The 19,402-nt window shown below is 54.8% G+C and overlaps 1 protein-coding gene across 19 annotated transcripts in view; it reads left to right on the forward strand.

Moving 5' to 3' along the window:
- PTPRF (protein tyrosine phosphatase receptor type F) overlaps positions 1-17,378 on the forward strand; it is a 389,043-nt gene extending 371,665 nt beyond the window's left edge. For all 19 annotated transcript variants that reach the window (XM_033000823.2, XM_033000824.2, XM_042803813.1 and 16 more), the window contains 10 exons: positions 242-417; positions 6,283-6,402; positions 7,499-7,653; positions 8,967-9,252; positions 11,143-11,321; positions 13,729-13,855; positions 14,084-14,209; positions 14,793-14,947; positions 15,417-15,552; positions 15,691-17,378. In XM_033000823.2, the coding sequence (XP_032856714.1) occupies positions 242-417; positions 6,283-6,402; positions 7,499-7,653; positions 8,967-9,252; positions 11,143-11,321; positions 13,729-13,855; positions 14,084-14,209; positions 14,793-14,947; positions 15,417-15,552; positions 15,691-15,759 (1,529 nt within the window). In that variant the 3' untranslated portion in view covers positions 15,760-17,378. The remainder of the gene's footprint in view (positions 1-241; positions 418-6,282; positions 6,403-7,498; positions 7,654-8,966; positions 9,253-11,142; positions 11,322-13,728; positions 13,856-14,083; positions 14,210-14,792; positions 14,948-15,416; positions 15,553-15,690) is intronic.
- The last annotated feature ends 2,024 nt before the right edge of the window (positions 17,379-19,402 follow it).

The following is a 19,402-nucleotide window of genomic DNA, read 5'->3' on the forward strand; positions in this document are numbered from 1 at the left end:
TGTCTTTCTGCTTTGGTGCTGCCTGCTTGTTGCATTAATGTGGGGGTTACAAAGGGTTCTTCTTTATTCGGACACCATCCCTGTCCTGTGCAGGATCCCTGGGAGAGATTCTGGCATCATCACCCTGTGAAGAGCCTCGTGAACATGCCAGCCTCTTCCCCTGCCTGCAGGGCCCAGCAGAGCAATAGGCACTGGGTCGTCGGCTGCCCTTGGAGTAACTCTTTGCCCTCTTTCTCCCCAGGGGTCCCAGGCAGTGATTATATCAATGCCAATTACATCGATGGGTATCGGAAGCAGAACGCCTACATCGCCACACAGGGACCTCTGCCAGAAACCCTCAGTGACTTCTGGAGGATGGTGTGGGAACAGAGAACAGCAACTATAGTCATGATGACCAGGCTGGAGGAGAAGTCCCGGGTACAGTGTGTGCTTTCTCTCTTTTCTGGAGATGGTGGGGGGGCAGAAGAGAGGGATGGGAACACTTTACAGCATAAGGGTATCCAGGGAGAGGCAGGTCCAGTGGTGTGGCTCACTGGCTCACTGCTGCAGGCACCCCAGCAACAAGTGCCTTGTAAGCATATCGCTGTAGGGCAAAAGGGTGTCAAAACCTCCTGTCACTGTGCTTGCTTGTTAACCCCTGTCTTGCCTGCATGCACACCCATCCTTTCCCTGCCCACATCACTCACACCAAAGGGAGAAAGGAAAGCTCTGAGATGGGGAGTGTTGACAGTCGCTCAAAGCCTGGGGGCTGCATCCCAACAGCTGAGAAGCTGCAATGGGTAGGTGGTATCAGCAGCATCCTGCAGCCTGACAGGGCCTCATTGCAGTAACAAGACTAATTTGTGCCTTGTCCAATGACAACATGTATAAACGATCAGCTCATACTGCCAAGATTAGATATTCTGATGTAATAAATGCAAAGCTGCCTGCAAACCGTGGGGAAGGCGCGAGGTGGAGAGGAAGGAGCGGGAGCCATCGCTGCGGATGATGCTTGTGGTGTCTCGTGACAGAGGTTCTTACTCAGCCCCTGAAGCAGGAGTTCGTAAGCTGTGACCAAAGTGCTCCTGTGTCCAGATGCACCCTTCGGGCAAAGCCTGCCCAAGCAGGAGGCAGCTTCTGCCTCTTGTGATTCAGTTTGTTCCTAAAAGTAAAATTTTAGCGGTGAGCATTTGTACTTGCAGAATATTTTAGTGTTGCCATGCCAACGGCAGGAGAAGGGGCTGTGCGCTCAAGCTGTGAAGCACTGGTTATTTTTAGCCCAATAAGCTCGTTCTTAAGAAGCAGAAACTGTCAAGTTTGGGTTTAGTTAAAACTTTTGCCCGCATGTTCTCCCTCGGTTTCAAAGCTTTAGCACCGAAATGCTCACAGGGGTATCCTAGCCCACGCTGGCTGGGAGAATGCAGCTGGAAGAACGGATCACCGTGGCAAAACAGCTCTGCTTTTCATGCATGTACAAAAATAGGCTTGTTCATGGGCTTCCCCAGCTCTACAAATGCCCTACAGCCTGCAGGGAAGAATAGTGTTCCTTGGAGACAAGCTGCCTCTAGAGATCTGACCCCAGCTTTGCGCTGTGCTTCCCGCTGCGCAGCCCTGCCTGCTCTGTCCGATGGCTGCTGTCACCCACCCCAGCCCAAACAGGGAGGTGAATTAACCTGACCCGTCCTGTGGCACAGGGCTTGGCACATGGGCTAAGCAATATCAGAAGCTGCTGATCAACTTCTCTCTGCACCTGAGGGTTAAATGGGGACCTTTTAGTGCCTTCACATTTCAGTGATGGAGCGTATATTTGAAGCACAAGGAAAAGCCCTGTTAGGTTGCCAAGTAAACCCATACCCGGAGTCCTGACTCAACTTCTGAGCTGTTAGGTATGGGAAGGCACTCCAAGGTGCGTGTTTCTCGAAGATAACGGGTTTCCTTTGACCCTACAGGCACTTGTCTTTGCCTGAAACACCTGTGCTGCTGAGCCATGCGTTACCTTCCCCCAGCACACTCCCTGTCATGTCACCTTGCAGTATTGGTTTCTGTCACAAACACGGTGCATGTGGTCAGGTTTTCGGTGACAAGATGGGCACTGTGAATCCCTGTCATGGTCAGGAGGTGACCAGAGCCCTCGCAGAAGTTGCAGCCTGACCGGGCGTGCTGCCCAAGGGCTCTAGGCTGCCCGGACTGGACCCAGACCCCAGCATTCACTCCCCAACACTGCCTGCCCGTGCCCTGCTGGCTCTTCGGCACATCCCCAGCATGAATGAGAAATGGGCAGTTTTCTCAGGCGCTGCAGGAGAGGCAGATTGCCACGGGAGGCAGCGGGGAAGCCCAAGCACTCCTGAGTCGAACCAACCCTGCACAGCAAGGGCTTCCCTGGATGTGTTTGCTGGACCCTGTAGGTGTCTTGGGGAACCCCCTCTCAGGAGGGCCCTGGTAGGGAGCTGGGAGGAGAACTTGCAGGGGATTGTTTTCTCTGGGTTTTTTTGTTGGCTTCTCTAGCATCTTCCAAGGCAGGATGGCTTTCAGCCACCTTCCTGCCCTGCTTTTCCTCATGCCCCTGTGGTGATAACTAGAGCTCACTGAAGGAGCACACCTTTTTGGGACCAAGGAAGACCCTGGTCACTGCCCACTGCTCCCAGCTTTCAGCATGAGTCACAGTTTTACAGTTTACTCCACTCCAGAGCCTTCAAGCATCATCTGGTGCAACCCCTTGGGTCCTTGCAGCATTGCTGCCTGCTGATGCTCACACTGCTGTGGGACAGCGCTGCTCCAGGCAGTCACAGCGTTACCCACGGGTGACCTTGCTTGAAAGTCCCCTTGCCCAGGGGCTTCAGTGCAGGCACAGGACTGTCTCTCCAGCTGCAGAGCCTGGGGTGGGCAGCAGGACCTCGTGGCGAGATGCCCAGCCAAGAGCAGGCTCTGCCACCTTCCCAGGCGAGCTCCCCGAGTCCCCTCGGCAGTGCTGTGTGTAGATAAGACAACCGGGACCAACAGCAGCTTTGCAGCCCTGTAGGGGTGACACTGCTTTAAAGGGCTCCTGAGCTGCAGGGGGAGAAAAATCTTTAAAGAGCATCAGCTTTTATGGTCTGCAATTTCATCTGGCTTGATGGTCCAAATCATCCTCCCTTTTTCATGTTTTCACAAAGCGAGAGGCACATAAAGGATAGAAATGGCTGGATTGTGCAATTTAGCTGCCTTCAAAGCTTTACAATCAGTTTCAGAATCATTTTGTGGCAGTTCAGAAACACACATTGTAGATTAGCTTTCCCAAAGCTGCGAGCATGGCGTGTCCCAGCCTGGGTGTGTTGCACAAGAGAGGTATTAAAGCAGGATTTCTCCTACCCTGGGCTATCCCCAAGAGCCCAGCAGAGCAGGGTCTCCCAGAGCAGCGCCGTAGCTCGTTCAGTCCCAGCCCAAAGCATCAAGCAGCCATCCCTGGGGTGTGATATCCCCTGGCACTTCGTCTCCCCAGGCAGGGGTGCAAAGAGGCTGGTGCTCAAGGGCTCCAGGGAAGAAGGGCCTGGCAGCCACGTCCCACTCCAGCCCTCTCCCTGGCAGCAATGCCATCTGGCGCTTGCGGGCGGCGCTGGGAGCAGAGCACAGCTCTCAATCTGAGGAGAGGTGCCCGGCTGCTCTTGGGCATCAAAGGGGAGGGACAGGAACCACTCAGCAAAGCTTCAATAAACGGCTGTTCAGGACATTACTGTGCTCCTTAAGTTAATGAGAAGCAAGCACTGCCAGAAGAAAGCATCTCTTATCTGCTTTAGTGCCACAGTGCATCGGCTTCAGCATAAAATTTACAGAGCTTGAAAATGGGGCATAAACATTATGGGTAAATTTGGCAGAAAATGTGACTGACTCTTATCTGGTCATGAATAAATAATTTTCAATTACCAGCCCAGGCGCTGCTATTATGCCGCACAGGGAACTCCTCCGAAGTTTGTTTTGTGCTTGAGCACACACGGCCCTGGAGCATGTGGGTGGCAGGAGGGGACTGCTGTCCCCGTGGGGTGGGCTCAGGCACGGGGACATGCTGCGCTGCTCCCCTGCAGTGTCCCCTGCAAACCACACCAAGGGAGACACAGCAAGCGGCTGTCCCCAGCATTTGCAGGATGCCATTCTGTCCTCCCCTCACCTCCTTCAGAGAGGGGTCACATCATCCCCGCGCCAGTCAAGGCAAACTCGGGCGGCCAGAGAAGGATCTGCTGCCCACTTGCGAGGACAGGATCAGTTTAGCTGGGAAATAAGGTTTTGTGACCTCCGAGTTGTTCGCTCTGCAGCTAGTCAGCATAAAATAATGGGCTGCTCTGTGCCAAGCGAGGAAGAGAAATCTTCTGAGATTTGTGCAGGGTTTGCCATGCTGGGAACACGGATCTGAGGCAGCGTAGCAGCCTGAACGGCAGGAGACCCTGGGCAGGAGGCAGTGGAGCTGCTCTGTGCGTGCAGGCGCCTGCGGTACTCCATTGGGCAGCCTTGCTCCAGGCACCTCGGCCAGAGCAGGACTTCAGGACTTACTAAGAGCAGACCCAAAAAAAAAAAAAAAAAAAACAAAAAAACAAACAAACCCAGGACAGATGCATCCCTCTGTCCCCAGGCTGCCACACTCCAGCAGCCAGAGTGCAGGATGAGGGCTCTTAAGTGCTCACAAGCCCCACCCTGCTTAAACTGTCTTCATTTAAAAGGCCGAACTTCATTGATTTCTAATTAAGCCTGTTGTTTCCCTTCCCACACATTCCTCTGTAAACACCCTCAGCTAATAATTAAGTTTACTATTCCTTGACAAGCACAGATGATCTTCCATTCACTCCTCTCTCCTAGGGCGGGAAACCATTTTCGGTGCAGTGCACATGGGTGGGAATGAAGTCTTCCTCCTGTCAGCCAGGCACTGTGGCTCCACAGAGCGGGGGAGCCGGGTGCCAGATGAAGTAGAGATGCTCAGGGTGCCAAATTAAATAGGGAGCTCCAGGCTGGAGAGAGCAAAACCAGAGTAGTTTGCAAATACTGAGCTGTGAATAGGAGGAAGAGGGCATCAGCAGGTGGGCAGGGAGGGATGCACAGGGAGATGAAGGGGGCAGAGGGATGGGGCCCTGGGGATGTGTTAGGGCTCTCTGCCAAGTGGGCTGTAGCAGGAGCCATGACCAGTAGCTCAAAGTGCTCTGGCTGCAGAGTTGGGAGGGGGAGATAAAGGATGCTGCAGGACAGGGGGGTCTCTAGGGAGCATTGATGTTTTTGTGATGGGACAATGCTGCCTGCAGGAAGGAGCTGAAGGGGTGGTTTGGCCACAGTCTGTGTCTTCTCGCAGAGGGATAACAAGTTGTGTCTGTGTCTGAGCTGGCATCTGTGCCTTGCTGCAGAGCAGTTTTTGAAACACCTGGGAGATGGAGATTTCCAGGGATGCACCACTTGCCAGAAGGGCATGTTGGCGTCTCTCAGGGATGCTTGATGCGTGTGAGCCTACAGCAATGCAGAAAGGGTGGCAGGGTCAGCCCTGTGGGCACAGCATCCAGGCTGGGGGCCTGGCAGGGGCTGTGCCCCATCTTTCACCAGGGTGGTTTGCTGCCTGGGGGGTCACACTGGCAGGGGCACCCTGGGGACTACGGATATTACGAGGAAAGGTAATGCCCGTCGTACTGTTGGGTACCATGCTGGACACAGCTGTGTCTTGTCTCAGCTTGGTGCTGTGTGTCCAGGGCATTGGGCTGGGATTGCCAGGAGCTGGTGGGAATACAGGCTGCATTTCCCTCACCTCAGCTGCCCTTCGAGCAGAGCCTTCCCCAGAGGAACCACCACTTCCCCTGCCCTGCTTCACCAGCTCTCCTCTCACCAACCCGCAGCTGCTGACCTTCTCTCCATCCAGGCAGAGCTCAGGCAGGGGGATGCTGCAAGCACAGCCCCGAAGACCCTCATCTTCCCAAACAGGAGGCAGAGAAGAAAAATTACAGCAGGCACAAATCACTGTTAGCAGTTGCTGCACACCACCTTCATACCTGGTCCCGCTCTTGCTGCTGTGTCTGGTGGCCTGGCCCCCTTCGCCCCTTCCCACCAGTGGCTCCGGGGAAAAAAAAAATACAAATTCTTAATATATTCTTAATGTGAAATCTTGTGGAAAGGAGCCCAGGGTGTGCTGACTTTCTGCTAGGGATTGGGACGCTCAGGGAGAAGGAAATCTGGATGTTTGGAGCTCCCCTGCACAGAGACTCTTTTCTGTCTTTACTCTTTGAAGGGCAGAGCCCTTCTTCACCTCAAATGCCCCAGCCAGCAGCCAAGCCCTGACCCCTTATCCTCTCCTCCCTGCAGGTTAAGTGTGACCAGTACTGGCCGAGCCGGGGTACAGAAACCTATGGGATGATCCAGGTGACCCTGTTGGACACAGTCGAGCTGGCAACCTACACCGTCCGCACCTTTGCACTGTACAAGGTATGGCACTGGCTGGGCTGTTCCTGCTCCAGGTCATGCAGAGCTGCTCCCCGGTGCTGCTCAGCCCACAGGCAGAGGCCGCCGGCCGTGCCTGGCTTGGTCCACACGTGGGCCGTTTCTCACAGCTGGGCTGGAGTGGGAGACTGGCTGCAGGTTGTGCATCTGGCCACCACTGGATTTCGGCCAGGATACCCGATGCTCTCCTCTATACATTCAGACCTTGTGACGGGCCCCAGAGCAGGGGCCGTGTTTGCCTCCAGTGAGTGTACATGTAGCAGCTGTCCTCCCATTAGAGGGACAACATGGGAAGCAGTGAAATTATAGTACTCCTGTCACTAATAATGCAAATGGAGGGGGCGTGCTGACGTGTGTGTGTGCCCTTCTCTCCTGCCTGCTGCGTACCTCATTAGTGTTTGGAAATCCCTGGGGGCAGTGCTAGCAGCAGCGTGTCACGGCAATGCAAACAGGCTTTGCAGCCAGCAGCCTCTGTGCGTGACTGAGCCTGAGCCACACCGGCAGCGAGCACAGCAGTGCGCGCTGGGGACACGCTGCTGCCCCAGGATGGCATCCTGCCCCCAGCAGTCACTCAGCCAGTCCTACCTCATTGCTGCATAGATCACTCAGCCCTGAGGAGACACCAGGCAGGAGCGGGGCAGTCTCTGCAGACATGGGCTGATCAGCCATCCCAGAGACACCCGTGATGTAGAGAGCGGGGAGGGAACTGGTGGCTCTGGCCTTTCCATGCTCTGTGCCCGTTCTTCCCTGAACGTGCAGTGGGTACATGGGTAGTGACCCCTTGCTGTGCAGAAAGGAGTCCTTCACCTTCCCTTCAGTCTGCTCCACTCCCACAGAGCTGCTCTGCTCTCTGTATCAGCTGGCTTTCCACAGAGCATCTATATGTACAGAAGCGTTGCAGGAAGCCTATATTTTTGCCTCCAGATTTGCAGTTGCAAAAGCCCAATACGTGCATGATCCTGCACAGCATTACCTGCCTGTTGTTACTCAGATATCTGGGTACCTTGTTAGCCCATCAGTGAGTTCCTGTCCCATGATGAGACTGTTCTCATGCAAAACAACTCCTCTTTGTCTTCAACAGAATGGCTCCAGTGAGAAGCGAGAGCTACGACAGTTCCAGTTCATGGCTTGGCCGGATCACGGCGTACCAGAATACCCCACCCCAATCCTAGCTTTCCTGCGGCGGGTCAAGGCCTGTAACCCACCAGATGCTGGGCCCATGGTTGTCCATTGCAGGTAGGACTGTGTGTTTGCCAAGCTGCACCTGGGCTTGTGCCTTCTGGCTGCAGGAGCTTTAACCTGTCCAGCTAAAAGTGAAGTCTCCTATGGCTGCATGGAAGGTTTTGTGGTGGCATAACCTGAACTGCATGCTGGGGCTGGGAACAGGGCAGCAACCAGCAGCAGTAATGCAGTGGTGACGTTTGTACTGCGACTGCTCTGTCAGATTAAACAGCACTGCTGCATGGAGAGCCTCAGAAAAGACTTTTTCCTGCAAAACTGCAAGTACCATTTAAAAATGAAGGGATATATGCCCACCATAAGTAGGTGGTACCTTTCAGAGGCACATCAGTGACAGACACGCATGCAGTGGCCTCTACATTCTTACGTACTATTTACAATAGAACTCTTTCTCAGGGTAGAAAGGCAGCTCTTTAAGCAAAATATTAGTCTACTAAGGCTCAGCATCTTATCCAGGCAAGATTTATCTATACCAGCCGAGTAGGGACTATTACTGAACAAACCACTCCATCATTGCTGTACCAGCATACGCCTTACCAGCGGTGTTTAATGCTCTTCTTTCATGCTCTGTTTCAGATGGGAGTGGGGTATAATTAACACACAAACAAGCTGTATTAAAGCCCTGTTAAGGAACTGACTTGCACCATAAATGAGGAAATGTCTAGCTCCCTATCTCTGCCTGTGTTTACATGTCATGACAGCACGTCTCGTTTTCAGGGTGCTCTCAGGGTGAGTAGTTTGGGGATTGCTGCTGCCCTTCCAACAGACATGGAGAGGTATCCAGTGCTTGAGCAAAGGGCTCAGCATAGGCATGTGTGACCTGACCTTTCTTCTGTCCCCCCTCGGGCTGGCTGTCCTCGTTTTATGGGTTAGGAAACAGTGACCCAGGTAAGGGCACAAGCAGGCTTGAAATTACGGGCTTCACTGGTGCCAGGGCACAGCCTGGCCCTCAGGTCTTTCAACTTCATGCACAGGTACGCTGTCACACTCCTGCCTGTTAAATACATTTCTCCTTCCCTTGTGGAGGTGCTGCCAGCCACCGCAGGGACCAACAGAGTGACACCACATCCCTTCTGCTCCATCAGTGAAAGGGAGACAGCAAGGGCTGAGTAGCCTCCCACATTCTCCAGTGCCTCGGTCCTCCTGGCACCTCTTGGTTGGGGCTCAGCTCGTTAGCCCTCAGTGTGGGGAGCAGCCTTTACTCCCCTTTTGCGTGCTCTAGGTCCAGGTGCTCTCTCAAGCAAGAGCAGAGCTTGCGTGGCATCTGTAGGAGACAGTGTCATCTCAGGCCACGTGCTTTGTTCCCACAGTGCTGGCGTGGGCCGAACTGGTTGCTTCATTGTCATCGATGCCATGCTGGAGCGGATGAAGCATGAGAAGACCGTGGACATCTACGGCCACGTCACGTGCATGCGCTCTCAGCGCAACTACATGGTTCAGACAGAGGACCAGTACATCTTCATCCACGAGGCCTTGCTGGAGGCAGCCACGTGTGGCAATACTGAGGTGCCCGCACGCAACCTCTTTGCTCACATCCAGAAGCTGACCCAGGTGCCACCAGGCGAGAGCGTTACTGCAATGGAGCTGGAATTCAAGGTTGGTGGCAGAGCCCCAGCACCCCGCTTCCCCAGCACTCTGTCTCTGCTCACACAGCTCCACCGGGCCGCTCGTCCAGGGGCTGGGAGGGGAGAGCTGTGGATCGTTACAGGCAGTTATTCTTTTGTGTGTTTCTAAACCACGTAGGCAGTGATTTAAAATACATTTGAATTGTAAAGCTTGTGTCGGCCATGCTCCCCCCTGGATTGGCAGCTTCTGGGGAGGATATAAAAGGCAGATGGATGCGCAGTTCTCAGTAGCACGTTCTGCTCTAGGTTCACTGTGCGGCAGGAGCTGCATCTGAAATCAGATGCAGATCGTGTTAGTGATAATTGATGTTACTGTGAACAACTTGTCTGGAAACGGCTCCAATTTAAATATGTGAGATGTTTCTAGTCTCATTTCTTCAATGCTGAGCTCTGTTATCTTTTAACCACCTCGACACCAAGCCTCGGTGTCTAGAATTGGTGAAGGCAGTATTTTAAGGCACACTATTTTTAAGAAGAAAAGCTCACATTTTGCTATCTGTATCTGTGAATGCTAACTGCAGATATTTATTACAGTTTTGGAGATGAAAGTGAGCTCTGGTAAGCACCCATATTCTCAGATGAGGTGCATTAGTCCAGTGAACTCATGGAGGGGATTATAGCTCGTGCAGGGAGGCAGCAGACCATACAGGCTGTGAAATGAACTGCAGCAATACAGCTTCACTTTGGGGATTCCCTCCAAGCGACAAAGGAGCCAGAGAGGCAAAATACTGACTTTCTGGATAAACTCTGAATAGCTGAGCAGCTCTGTCCTGTGGTTACCCGAGATGCTGGTGTCCTGGGCTTGGGACGGTAGAACATGCTGCATTAGTATCTCATGGCGACACCTGCCCTGAGAAACCCCTCAAGAGAGCCACAGAATTAGGCTCAACTGTAGCAACTGTTTTAAAGGCAAATATTTGCTGTTTCTCCAAGCATCTCTTTAGAACAGTAATAGAACCATGCCCTGGCAGCATCTACTGTGTGGGAAACTGTGGGGAGCAGGATATGGGAGCGCCTCACATGGCTGCATCACTCCCCAGAGAGCAACCCTGTCCTTCTGCAGGGAGCCTCTGCCAAGGACCAGCTGCCACATATAGAGAGAATGGTGGCTCTGGAGATGCTGGAGAGTCTTTTGGGGAACAGGGGGGAAAAAAAAAAAAAAAAAAAAAAGAAGAAAGAAAGGAAAAATTAAAAAAAAAAAAAGAGGGACTTCTGTTTGAATGTCTCTGCCAGCAGACTGAAGTGACACATTTACCATGACTCCAGTTTACAGGGCTCAAAGAGAACTAGAAAATGTCTCACAGTAACTGAAAATAGACCTTCTTTACCTAAAACTGTCACAATTCTCACATTTTTCTTGGGTCCTTCTGGACTGAGAAATAAATAGCAAGACATTGTTGGAAGATGGAAGGCTCTCCTTCCCTGACACTGCCAGGCCTGTGTCCCTGGTTCAGCAAGGCACAAAGCTTCATGTCCTGGCCCTTTGTCAGTCAGAGAGGTGCTGTGGGTCTCCACTCCACTCCATGTGGCTCTGGGGCTGTGCCAGCGGGGCGTGCAGGTGGGACTGTGTCACCCACAGCTGTGCACTAAAAGCCAGCAGCGAGGCCATGCCGTGCCTAGGTGTGCAACGCCATGGCAGAGGTGCCGACACGGTACTGAAAACCAGACTGATCACTGTGAAATAGAGCAGCCGGGTGCAGCTTCCTCATAACATGGTGGCAGACCTGGTCTGGAAAGACCTGGTCCCCAGCGGCTGTCCCTGGGTCAGAGGAGGGAGCGTGGCTGCGTGCCCGGAGGGACTCCTTTGCCCCGAGACTGCTGCATCCCCAGCACGGGTCTGACACGTCTCCTCCTCTTTCAGCTGCTGGCCAACTCTAAAGCACATACCTCACGTTTCATCAGTGCCAACCTCCCGTGCAACAAATTCAAGAACCGCCTGGTGAACATCATGCCATACGAGCTGACAAGAGTCTGTCTGCAGCCCATCCGGGGTGTCGAGGGCTCCGATTACATCAATGCCAGCTTCATAGATGGGTACAGGTAAGAGCCACCTGAGGTGCCTGGGCCAGCCTGTCCTGCCTGCTTGGGAACCTGGGCAGAGCTGCCTTCTTCTCTTTCCCAAGGACTGGTCCTGGCTGCCTAGAGGTGGGCTGGGGATCACTTTGTTGCGTTTTATCTGTTTCCATCTTCTCAGATGCTCCAATGCATATAGTTACAATATGTGAAGACTGCTAGTGAGCGAGCGCTGCCAGGCTGGCTTGTATTGCTGTAGACAGATGCCCCCATGGCTGGGGTGGGAGCCTGGGCTGGCTCCTGTGGAGTTTTATAGGATCATCTGATAGGCATCCCTGGGCATGTGTTATAACTACAGCTTCTAACACAAACCTGCCCCCCCTCGCTAGCGTAGCAACCAGAGGAAGAAGTGTGCTTGCACTGCATGCCTGATCCAGGCAGCAGGCTCATTGTCCCACATCTTGATTTTGGGTGGAGTCTGTGGATCCTCAGGCAGGGCTGGTGCTGGATACGGGGAAGCCCATCACTATGTTCTGCTCCCCAGGATACCTTTTAGAAAGCACAAATTGAGATTTAGTGGGGCAGTAATACTTATGGTTCCTGTATCTAATTGCTGGTGTCGCATTCTCAGATGCTAAGTGCCAGGAGAGGAGAATGCAGGGAAACAGCCCAGTGGCCACATCTCCTTCCCAGTCAATCCCCAGACGTTAATCCAATCCAAATCCCAACAGGACACATACAAGGCTCTTTCCTGTCATCTCTCTGTGCACCATTGCAGTGGGGTCACCCAGTGCAGGAGTGGGGGGCATATGATGGATGTGGCACAGTCCCCCTCCAGCTTGGCTCTGCCCAAATGCTTCTTACGGGCTGGGGACCTCCCAGGAGCAACGGGCACTGCCAAAGGGAACAGATGTTGGTGCAGGCAGGCCAGCAGCTCTGTGCCTCCAGCCCTGCTCCAGCAGCTGAGCCCAGGAAGGGTTCCCAGCGGGAAGAGCTCTGTGGAGGCCAGAGTGGGCAGGGAGCAGAACGGGAGCAACCCTGGGAGCATCCCAACCCCACAGAACTGCAGTGAGCCAGGCTCCCTCGGGGTGGGACAGAGAAATGGGGGAGGATGAAGGGGCTGGAGAAGAGCTGTCGCAGAGCAGCCTCCGCTCCCTCCTGCCTGTGTGGCTCCGAGCCGTCCAGCCCCGCGCCCGCCCCGGCAGCCCGGTGCCTGACAGGAGGCTGCAGCCACAGCACCCTGGCTCCAGAGTTGATTAAGAGCGATGCTGGCAAGAGCAATGCTGGTTAAGAGCACCACCCTCGGTGGTGCTATGGAGGGAGGGCTGCCAGCACGGCAGGTGGTACCACTTCACATGCTACCTACCCCATCCCCGAAGAGCACTGTTATCTCTTCCCGTCTATTCCTTTGAACCGAGCTATCTTCTCGGTATTATCTAACAAGATCAGCTGGCCCAAGGTCCTGCAGACATCACTGATGCTGCATCTTTATTAGCTCTTTTGTTTCATTCTGCACCCCCACTCCCTGCTTTTTATGATGTCTTACAAATCCACCTTGAAGCAGCCCCTGTCTTCATCCTGCACATTACAGCTGTCCTGCAGCACGTTCATTAATTTTTAGCGCTGGCGGAGAGATGAAATGCTGGATGGGAGGATGCTGCCCTCCTCCTGCAGGCTCCGGCGCCCCGCACTGGTGAAGCCAGCCCTGCACTGGTGGAGCCAGACGCGTCTCTCGCAGGCGGCATGGCACGGCACACCAAAAAAAACAACACGCCGGAGCTGGCCCCTCTCAGGGTCCGAAGCACCAAGCGTGCTTTCTCCAGGGCAGGGGCCAGGCTGGGGCAGGTCAAGCTCTGCTTTTGCAGGGGAGCTTTTGAGCAATGCTCTGGTTTGCAGGGGAACCGAGGACAAATTTTGAAGCTTCAGAAAAGCTGGCAAAATAGTATTCGTGGTTTCCACACTGCCCTAGTTACTAGCTGGCATGTGTGATCCAGGTGTCCTGAATCAGTTGCTCTGTGTCTTCCCATGCAAACGGTGGGCGCTGCAGAGAATAAAAGTGCAGGAACCCAGGGGTGCTGCTGGGATCGTCCCCAAGCGAGCCTCTCCGTCCAGCCTGGATGGGTGCTGGCAGCCTGCTCACGTGGGCCTGGGTGCCGAGAAGGCTCTCAGCCCAGCAGCACTAGGGACACTGTCACCCCAGCAAGGACTACCAGCCTTTCTGCATCCTGCACCCGGTGGTGCTCGCTGCATCTGTGGGGAGCACTTAGAAGACACATGCTGGGGCAGGCTCATCCCTCCCTCCGAGTCCGTGGCGAGTCCTAGAGACCTGCTCCCTGCTGCACAGGGCCCCTGCCTCCAGCTCTCCCAGCCCGCCGGCCCCTCTCTGCTGCCCATCTCCCGGGAACTGGTCTGAGCACCATTATGTTTGTCGCAGGCAGCAGAAGGCCTACATCGCCACGCAGGGACCGCTGGCCGAGACCACGGAGGACTTCTGGCGGATGCTGTGGGAGCACAACTCCACCATCGTGGTGATGTTGACAAAGCTGCGCGAGATGGGCCGGGTACGAATCCAGCTGGGGGGGAAAAGGGGGCTGTGTGGCTGCTGTCTGTGGGCACGACCTCTCAGCTCACCCCAGCCTGTCCCCAGCACCAGCTGCTGTGGGCCAGCCTCCCACTGGCGTGTCCTGTGGCTGACCCAGTGGCCCCAGAGCCACATATGCTCCCAGGGAGTGGGAGGGAGGAGCAGCAGCTTGTCGGTGCTCATGTCTTACCATGCTCCTCATCCACAGGAGAAGTGCCACCAGTACTGGCCCGCAGAGCGCTCTGCCCGGTACCAGTACTTTGTGGTGGACCCCATGGCAGAGTACAACATGCCGCAGTACATCCTCCGGGAGTTCAAGGTGACAGATGCCAGGGTGAGTGTAACTGCTGGCTCCCCAGCTCCCCTGCCTCCTGTGCCCCACCTCTGTCCTGCCCAAGCCAGGGAAGGGAGTGTGCAGCAGCTCCTGGAGGAACTGGAAAGCAAGGTGTTGCCTTGCCCTGCAGGCAGAAAGGGCTGCTGCCCCCCACCTGCTGCTCCTCTCACCACAAGATCCTTCCTTGCCAGCTGTGTCAGCCCCAGTGGGCAGCTCAGGGATCCCTGTCAGCACCAGACCCCACCTTGCCTGTGCTATGCACTTGGGCAAGCCTTTAACACAGGCTCCCCCGCACCTGGAGTCTCTGTGTGCAGCATCTGACTGGGCACAGCACCCCTGTGTGACAGTAAATGTGGTCCCAGTGTGGAGCCAGGCCCTAAAGAGGACCAGGGCACTGACCCAAGAGACCCTGCAGGGGCCCAAAGATCTGCCTGGGCTCATCCATGGCCAGTACACCCTCTCGCCTGGCCTGGGCCAGGGTGTCTGAGAGCAGGTCAGCAGCACTGGTGCTGAGGGGAGCGAGATCTGCCCCTCTTGCTGTCTCCTCACCCACAGTTTACATCTAACACCCCTGTCCTTGCAGGACGGCCAGTCACGGACCATCCGCCAGTTCCAGTTCACAGACTGGCCTGAGCAGGGAGTGCCAAAGACGGGAGAGGGTTTCATCGATTTCATCGGGCAGGTGCACAAGACCAAGGAGCAGTTTGGGCAGGACGGGCCCATCACCGTGCACTGCAGGTGAGTGGGGACAGATCAGCACCCACCTCTGCCTTCACCAGCCCTTGGAGATGTCCCCTCCCTCGCTCACCCTGGCAGCTGCCAGCTCCGCTGCACCGCGTGCCCCTCCTGCATACCACTGGCAAGAGGCAGGCAGGGGACGAGGAGGTGGCAATATCCATGGGTGCCATTGGCAGCTTCTGCCAGGTGACTGGGTTAACCCAGTGCCCTGGTGGTACCGGTTTGTAGCTCCTTGGAAGTATGCTTGGGCAGGACAGGGTGCCACGGCAGCTTGGCCCAGAGGCAAGGCAGGGTCTGCAGGCGCCGTGGGGCTGAGGGGGCACCTCTGGCTGGCAGTGTCCCTGTGGCCTCTCCTGGCTCCACTAAGCACGTCCCCGTGCTCCACGAGCTTGCACCGCTCGTACGAGCTCTGCAGAGCCTCCCTGGGGCTGCCGGGTCTCTAACAGCACCTCTCGCTCCCTCTGCACAGCGCTGGGGTTGGGCGCACAGGCGTGTTCATCACGCTCAGCATCGTGCTGGAGAGGATGCGCTACGAGGGGGTGGTGGACATGTTCCAGACGGTGAAGACCTTGAGGACGCAGCGGCCAGCCATGGTACAGACAGAGGTGAGTGTCCCCTCCTCCCCGCAGGGGTGGGAGATCTGTGGGAGAAGGGAGGGGAGCCGGCATCCCTGGATGTGCAACCCTGCTGCCCGGTGTCCTCGGGTCCCCGCTTCTCACTCTCCCCTCCTTGCTGCCTTTCAGGACCAGTACCAGCTGTGCTACAGAGCGGCACTGGAGTATCTCGGCAGCTTCGACCACTATGCAACGTAACTAGTGCTTTCCTCCAGTCGCGGTGGGGATGTCTAGGAGTGGAGACGGGTTCCTCTGAGCCAGAGCCGCCCATTCCTCAGTCCTTCTGTACAGAGGGAGGTGCTGCCCAGGCAGCAGACCTCCATGCCAACCAGTTCTGACCACGGCATTTAGGAACTTCGCCCCAGCGCCAAACGAGGGAATCCGACTCCAAAAGCATTTCCAGTCTCTGGCTGAATTTCTGCTCATGTGCATCTCTCGCCCTCTCTCACGCGACTGCATTTCACAGCGAGGCTTTAGGTGGGTGGAATGGGATCTTTTTTTTAAACATGTAAAATAGTTACTAGTGTTTTTTATAATCTCCTCTCTCCTTGTTTTTTATTTTTTGCAAGTCTTAATGTTTTGCCCAGGCAGAACTGGACCCGCCAAACATTTGGGAATTGGGTTTTTTTTTTAATTTCCTTTTGCTTTTACATTTTTCACTGCCCTGTGTTTATTTCAGCCCAGTCACTGCTGGTTCTGCCCATTTTAGTGCAGCTTCCTTGGTAATTTGCAGCAGCTGGCTTGTGGTTCCTGCCCGGCTCCATTCCCTGTAGACTGCTTTTTAATCCTCTGTAGAATATGAAATTTCATGGAACTGGACCTAAGCTACCAATTATTTTTTTAGCCTTTCCCTCCCCCCCATTATTTCCTGAGTAGGTTTGGGTTTGGGAGGGCTTGTGGGGTCGCCGGAGAAGCGGTCCCCTTTGTCAGCTGGAAACCGTTCAGTCCTATTACAATGCGTGTTAAACCAATCCAGTGACCGTGTGTATTGGCAGATCCCGGTATGACGTGAGTTGTCATCGCCTTGTTTGTGAGAGACCCAAAATCCCAGGCTCCGGGCTTTGGAGCCCCTTTTTGTGTGTCTCGCTGGGAAGGGGGCGGGAGAAGCGAGGGGGTCCCACACTTCCCCGGGGAGGGGATGGAGAGAGCGAGACACGGCCCCTTTTGTTAATCCCGCGGTTCCATGTGTGCAAGCGCCATTCTGTCACCTCTCACCAGTGAAGTGCATCAGAGCATTTACAACGGCGAGGAGCACAAGCCCAGCCGTCCCCCGAACGGAGCCGGGCCGGCTCTCTTTGGAAAGCAGGGTACTGCAGGGAAGGGGAGGGAAGTACACATGGCTTCAGAGGTTGGGTGTATCTATAATTTCTGCTATCCTGCAAATGTTAAAAGTCACTAGAATATTGTACTTTCCGCTACTTCAGGACGTTCTAATGAACCAATGTGGCAAGACTACTGGACTTAATTTAATGGTACTATATATTAATACTCCTTATTATATCACGCTTGCACTGAAGACAGGGAGTATGCAGCCCTCTTTTGAGTGCATTGAGTTATGAATAAAAGGTGGTGGAAGGGTATCTAATTGTATTATCACATGTATTCCGAATGTTAAGAATCCAAGCTACGTTGAAATCAGCAATCCAGGGTTGGTAATGTTGGAGGACACATTCATTTTTACCTTGTGGATGCATAGTGCTGTAGGGGTCACTGTTGTATACAGTCTGTTTTCTATTTGTTAATAAAAAAAAAAAAATCTACAGCATCATTGCATAATTCTTGATGTTAATAAATTTGAATAATCGGGTTTCATACAAGCTGGCTTTGCTGTCTGTTTATTCAGCAATAAGCAGAGGCCGTAGGGGATGCTCCCCAGCCTGCTGCCAGAGAAGTCCTTCCCCATGGGCAAATCCCAGCCATGAGTGCCCCACACTTCCCGCAGGGACCCTGTGCTGGCAGGGAGCTCGGAGACCCTTTGTGACAACCCCTTTGTGCATGCATGTGCTCACCTCCTGCCCACCCGCAGCCGTACCGGGGTGTACCAAGACTCCTCTGTTCCTGGCGCCTCCAGGAATGGCTCCTGCCGAGCCTGTATTTGCAGCCATGGCCTTCTGGGTTGCTTCCACTTCCCAAAGAATGGATCATTCCCAGCAGGAGGATGCCAGTAGCCATTTTCTGCCCAGGCCATGCTCTGCACAAGCTGTCCCAGTGGTGGCTGGGGCCTGAGACCTGCCCTCCCCACCTGCTCTAGTGCCAGTTACTAATACTCAGAGAAACCCAGAAGGTAACAGGATGCAGCCCTGGGGTGATGCTGAGCTTTGCTGGAGGTACATTTACCTGCACCTCCTTCCCTGCCAGCATGCTGGCTGCAGGACCAGGCTGGACTGTGCTTGTGGGTTTGCAGGAAAGAGGGATTGGGGGCAGTGGGTTTGGTGGCAGTGTCACTCCTGGCTGAGGCTGCGATGTTGCCAGCCTCCTGGGATGCGGCAGGAACGCTGTTCTGCAGCACTGAGCACAGTTGTGTATGCAAAGTTACTGCTCAGAACGAAAATGGTCGTCTGGCCCCTAACTCCGGAGCAGCACCCCAGCATGCTCAGGTGTGAAACCCCTGCCAAGGCATGCGGCTGCGCCTGCGCTGCGTGGGCCAGCCAGCCCCAGCCCTGCAAACCCCCGTGTCAGTGCTGGCTCCTAGAGAGAGTAGCACCTGCAAACAGCGCAAGTGTGCAAGGGAACAGACAGTGCAAGGGGCAGAACCACCCCGTGGCCTGTCCATCCTTCCTGAAGAAGCCAAGTCTGCTCTGGCCAGCGTGTGCATGATGGGTGGGAGCTTGTGGCAGACAGACTGATGAGCTTTTCCCCGACGTGACTACGGGCACTTTCTTACTGACTCCTCGCTGACTTTGCTGGAGCTCAGCCACACACGGTGTTTCCTGCCAGGCCAGACTGGCGCCTGAGCAGGTGCCAGATGCAAAATGGTGCTTCCCCCTTGCTCAGCTGGTTCCTACCCCAGTGCTTTGCCCCCAGGGTGACCTGAGGCTGGTGGAGCCTTCCCCCGGCTCTCCTGTTGGGCAGCCCCACTCGAGGATGCAAATCCAAGGGTGAGGCAAGCTTCTGCCCTTGCGAGGCAGCACACGTGCACAGATGTGCGCACACATGCACGTGCCAGCACCACTGGCATCGGGATGCTTTGCTCTGCATTGCTGTCAGGGCCCGGGATGGAAAGGTGACATGGCCACGCGTGCACCAGCTCGCACTCGGGTGCATTTGGGGAGGAAGGATGCCATGCTAGCCACTGCGCTCAGGAAGCCGGCCATCTGGGAAGCAGGCAGCGAGTACCTGCCCACGCTGCAGCAACAACACTTTGGTTGTGTCTCTAAACTACAGTTGGTGACGATGCTTTTGCCACACGGATGTGCCACTCACTGAGCACGCTCCAGCCACTGCCACATGCACACCACCAACCTTGAGTCCATGTGTGGCTTTGAATGCAGCGATTTGCTCCTGCCGAAACCGGCAGCTGCCAGAACACTTCTCCATATGCACAAGCTCGCACGCAAGTACCTTCTTTCTCCTTGTCTGAGAAAACTTGGGGCTTCCCTCCCCAACTGATGTCCTGTTATTAGCCCAAACCTTTTACAGTTGACCCAGGGGAAACATGAAGGAACAAACGCTCCCAATTCACCGCCTCTGCGGGCTCTGCTTCTCTGCCTGCTGCATGTGCAAGGCACAGAGTGACTTTTTCAGGTGGTCAGTGAGCTTGCCTATGGCCAAGTAGAAACAGGAGGAGGCAAGGAGAGAGAGAACAAGCGTCTCAGCACGAACCACGCTGAGTAACGTGACT

This window comes from Tyto alba, unplaced genomic scaffold, assembly GCF_018691265.1.
Source record: "Tyto alba isolate M040663 unplaced genomic scaffold, T.alba_DEE_v4.0 Super-Scaffold_1000006, whole genome shotgun sequence".
NCBI classification, from domain to species: Eukaryota; Metazoa; Chordata; class Aves; order Strigiformes; family Tytonidae; genus Tyto; species Tyto alba.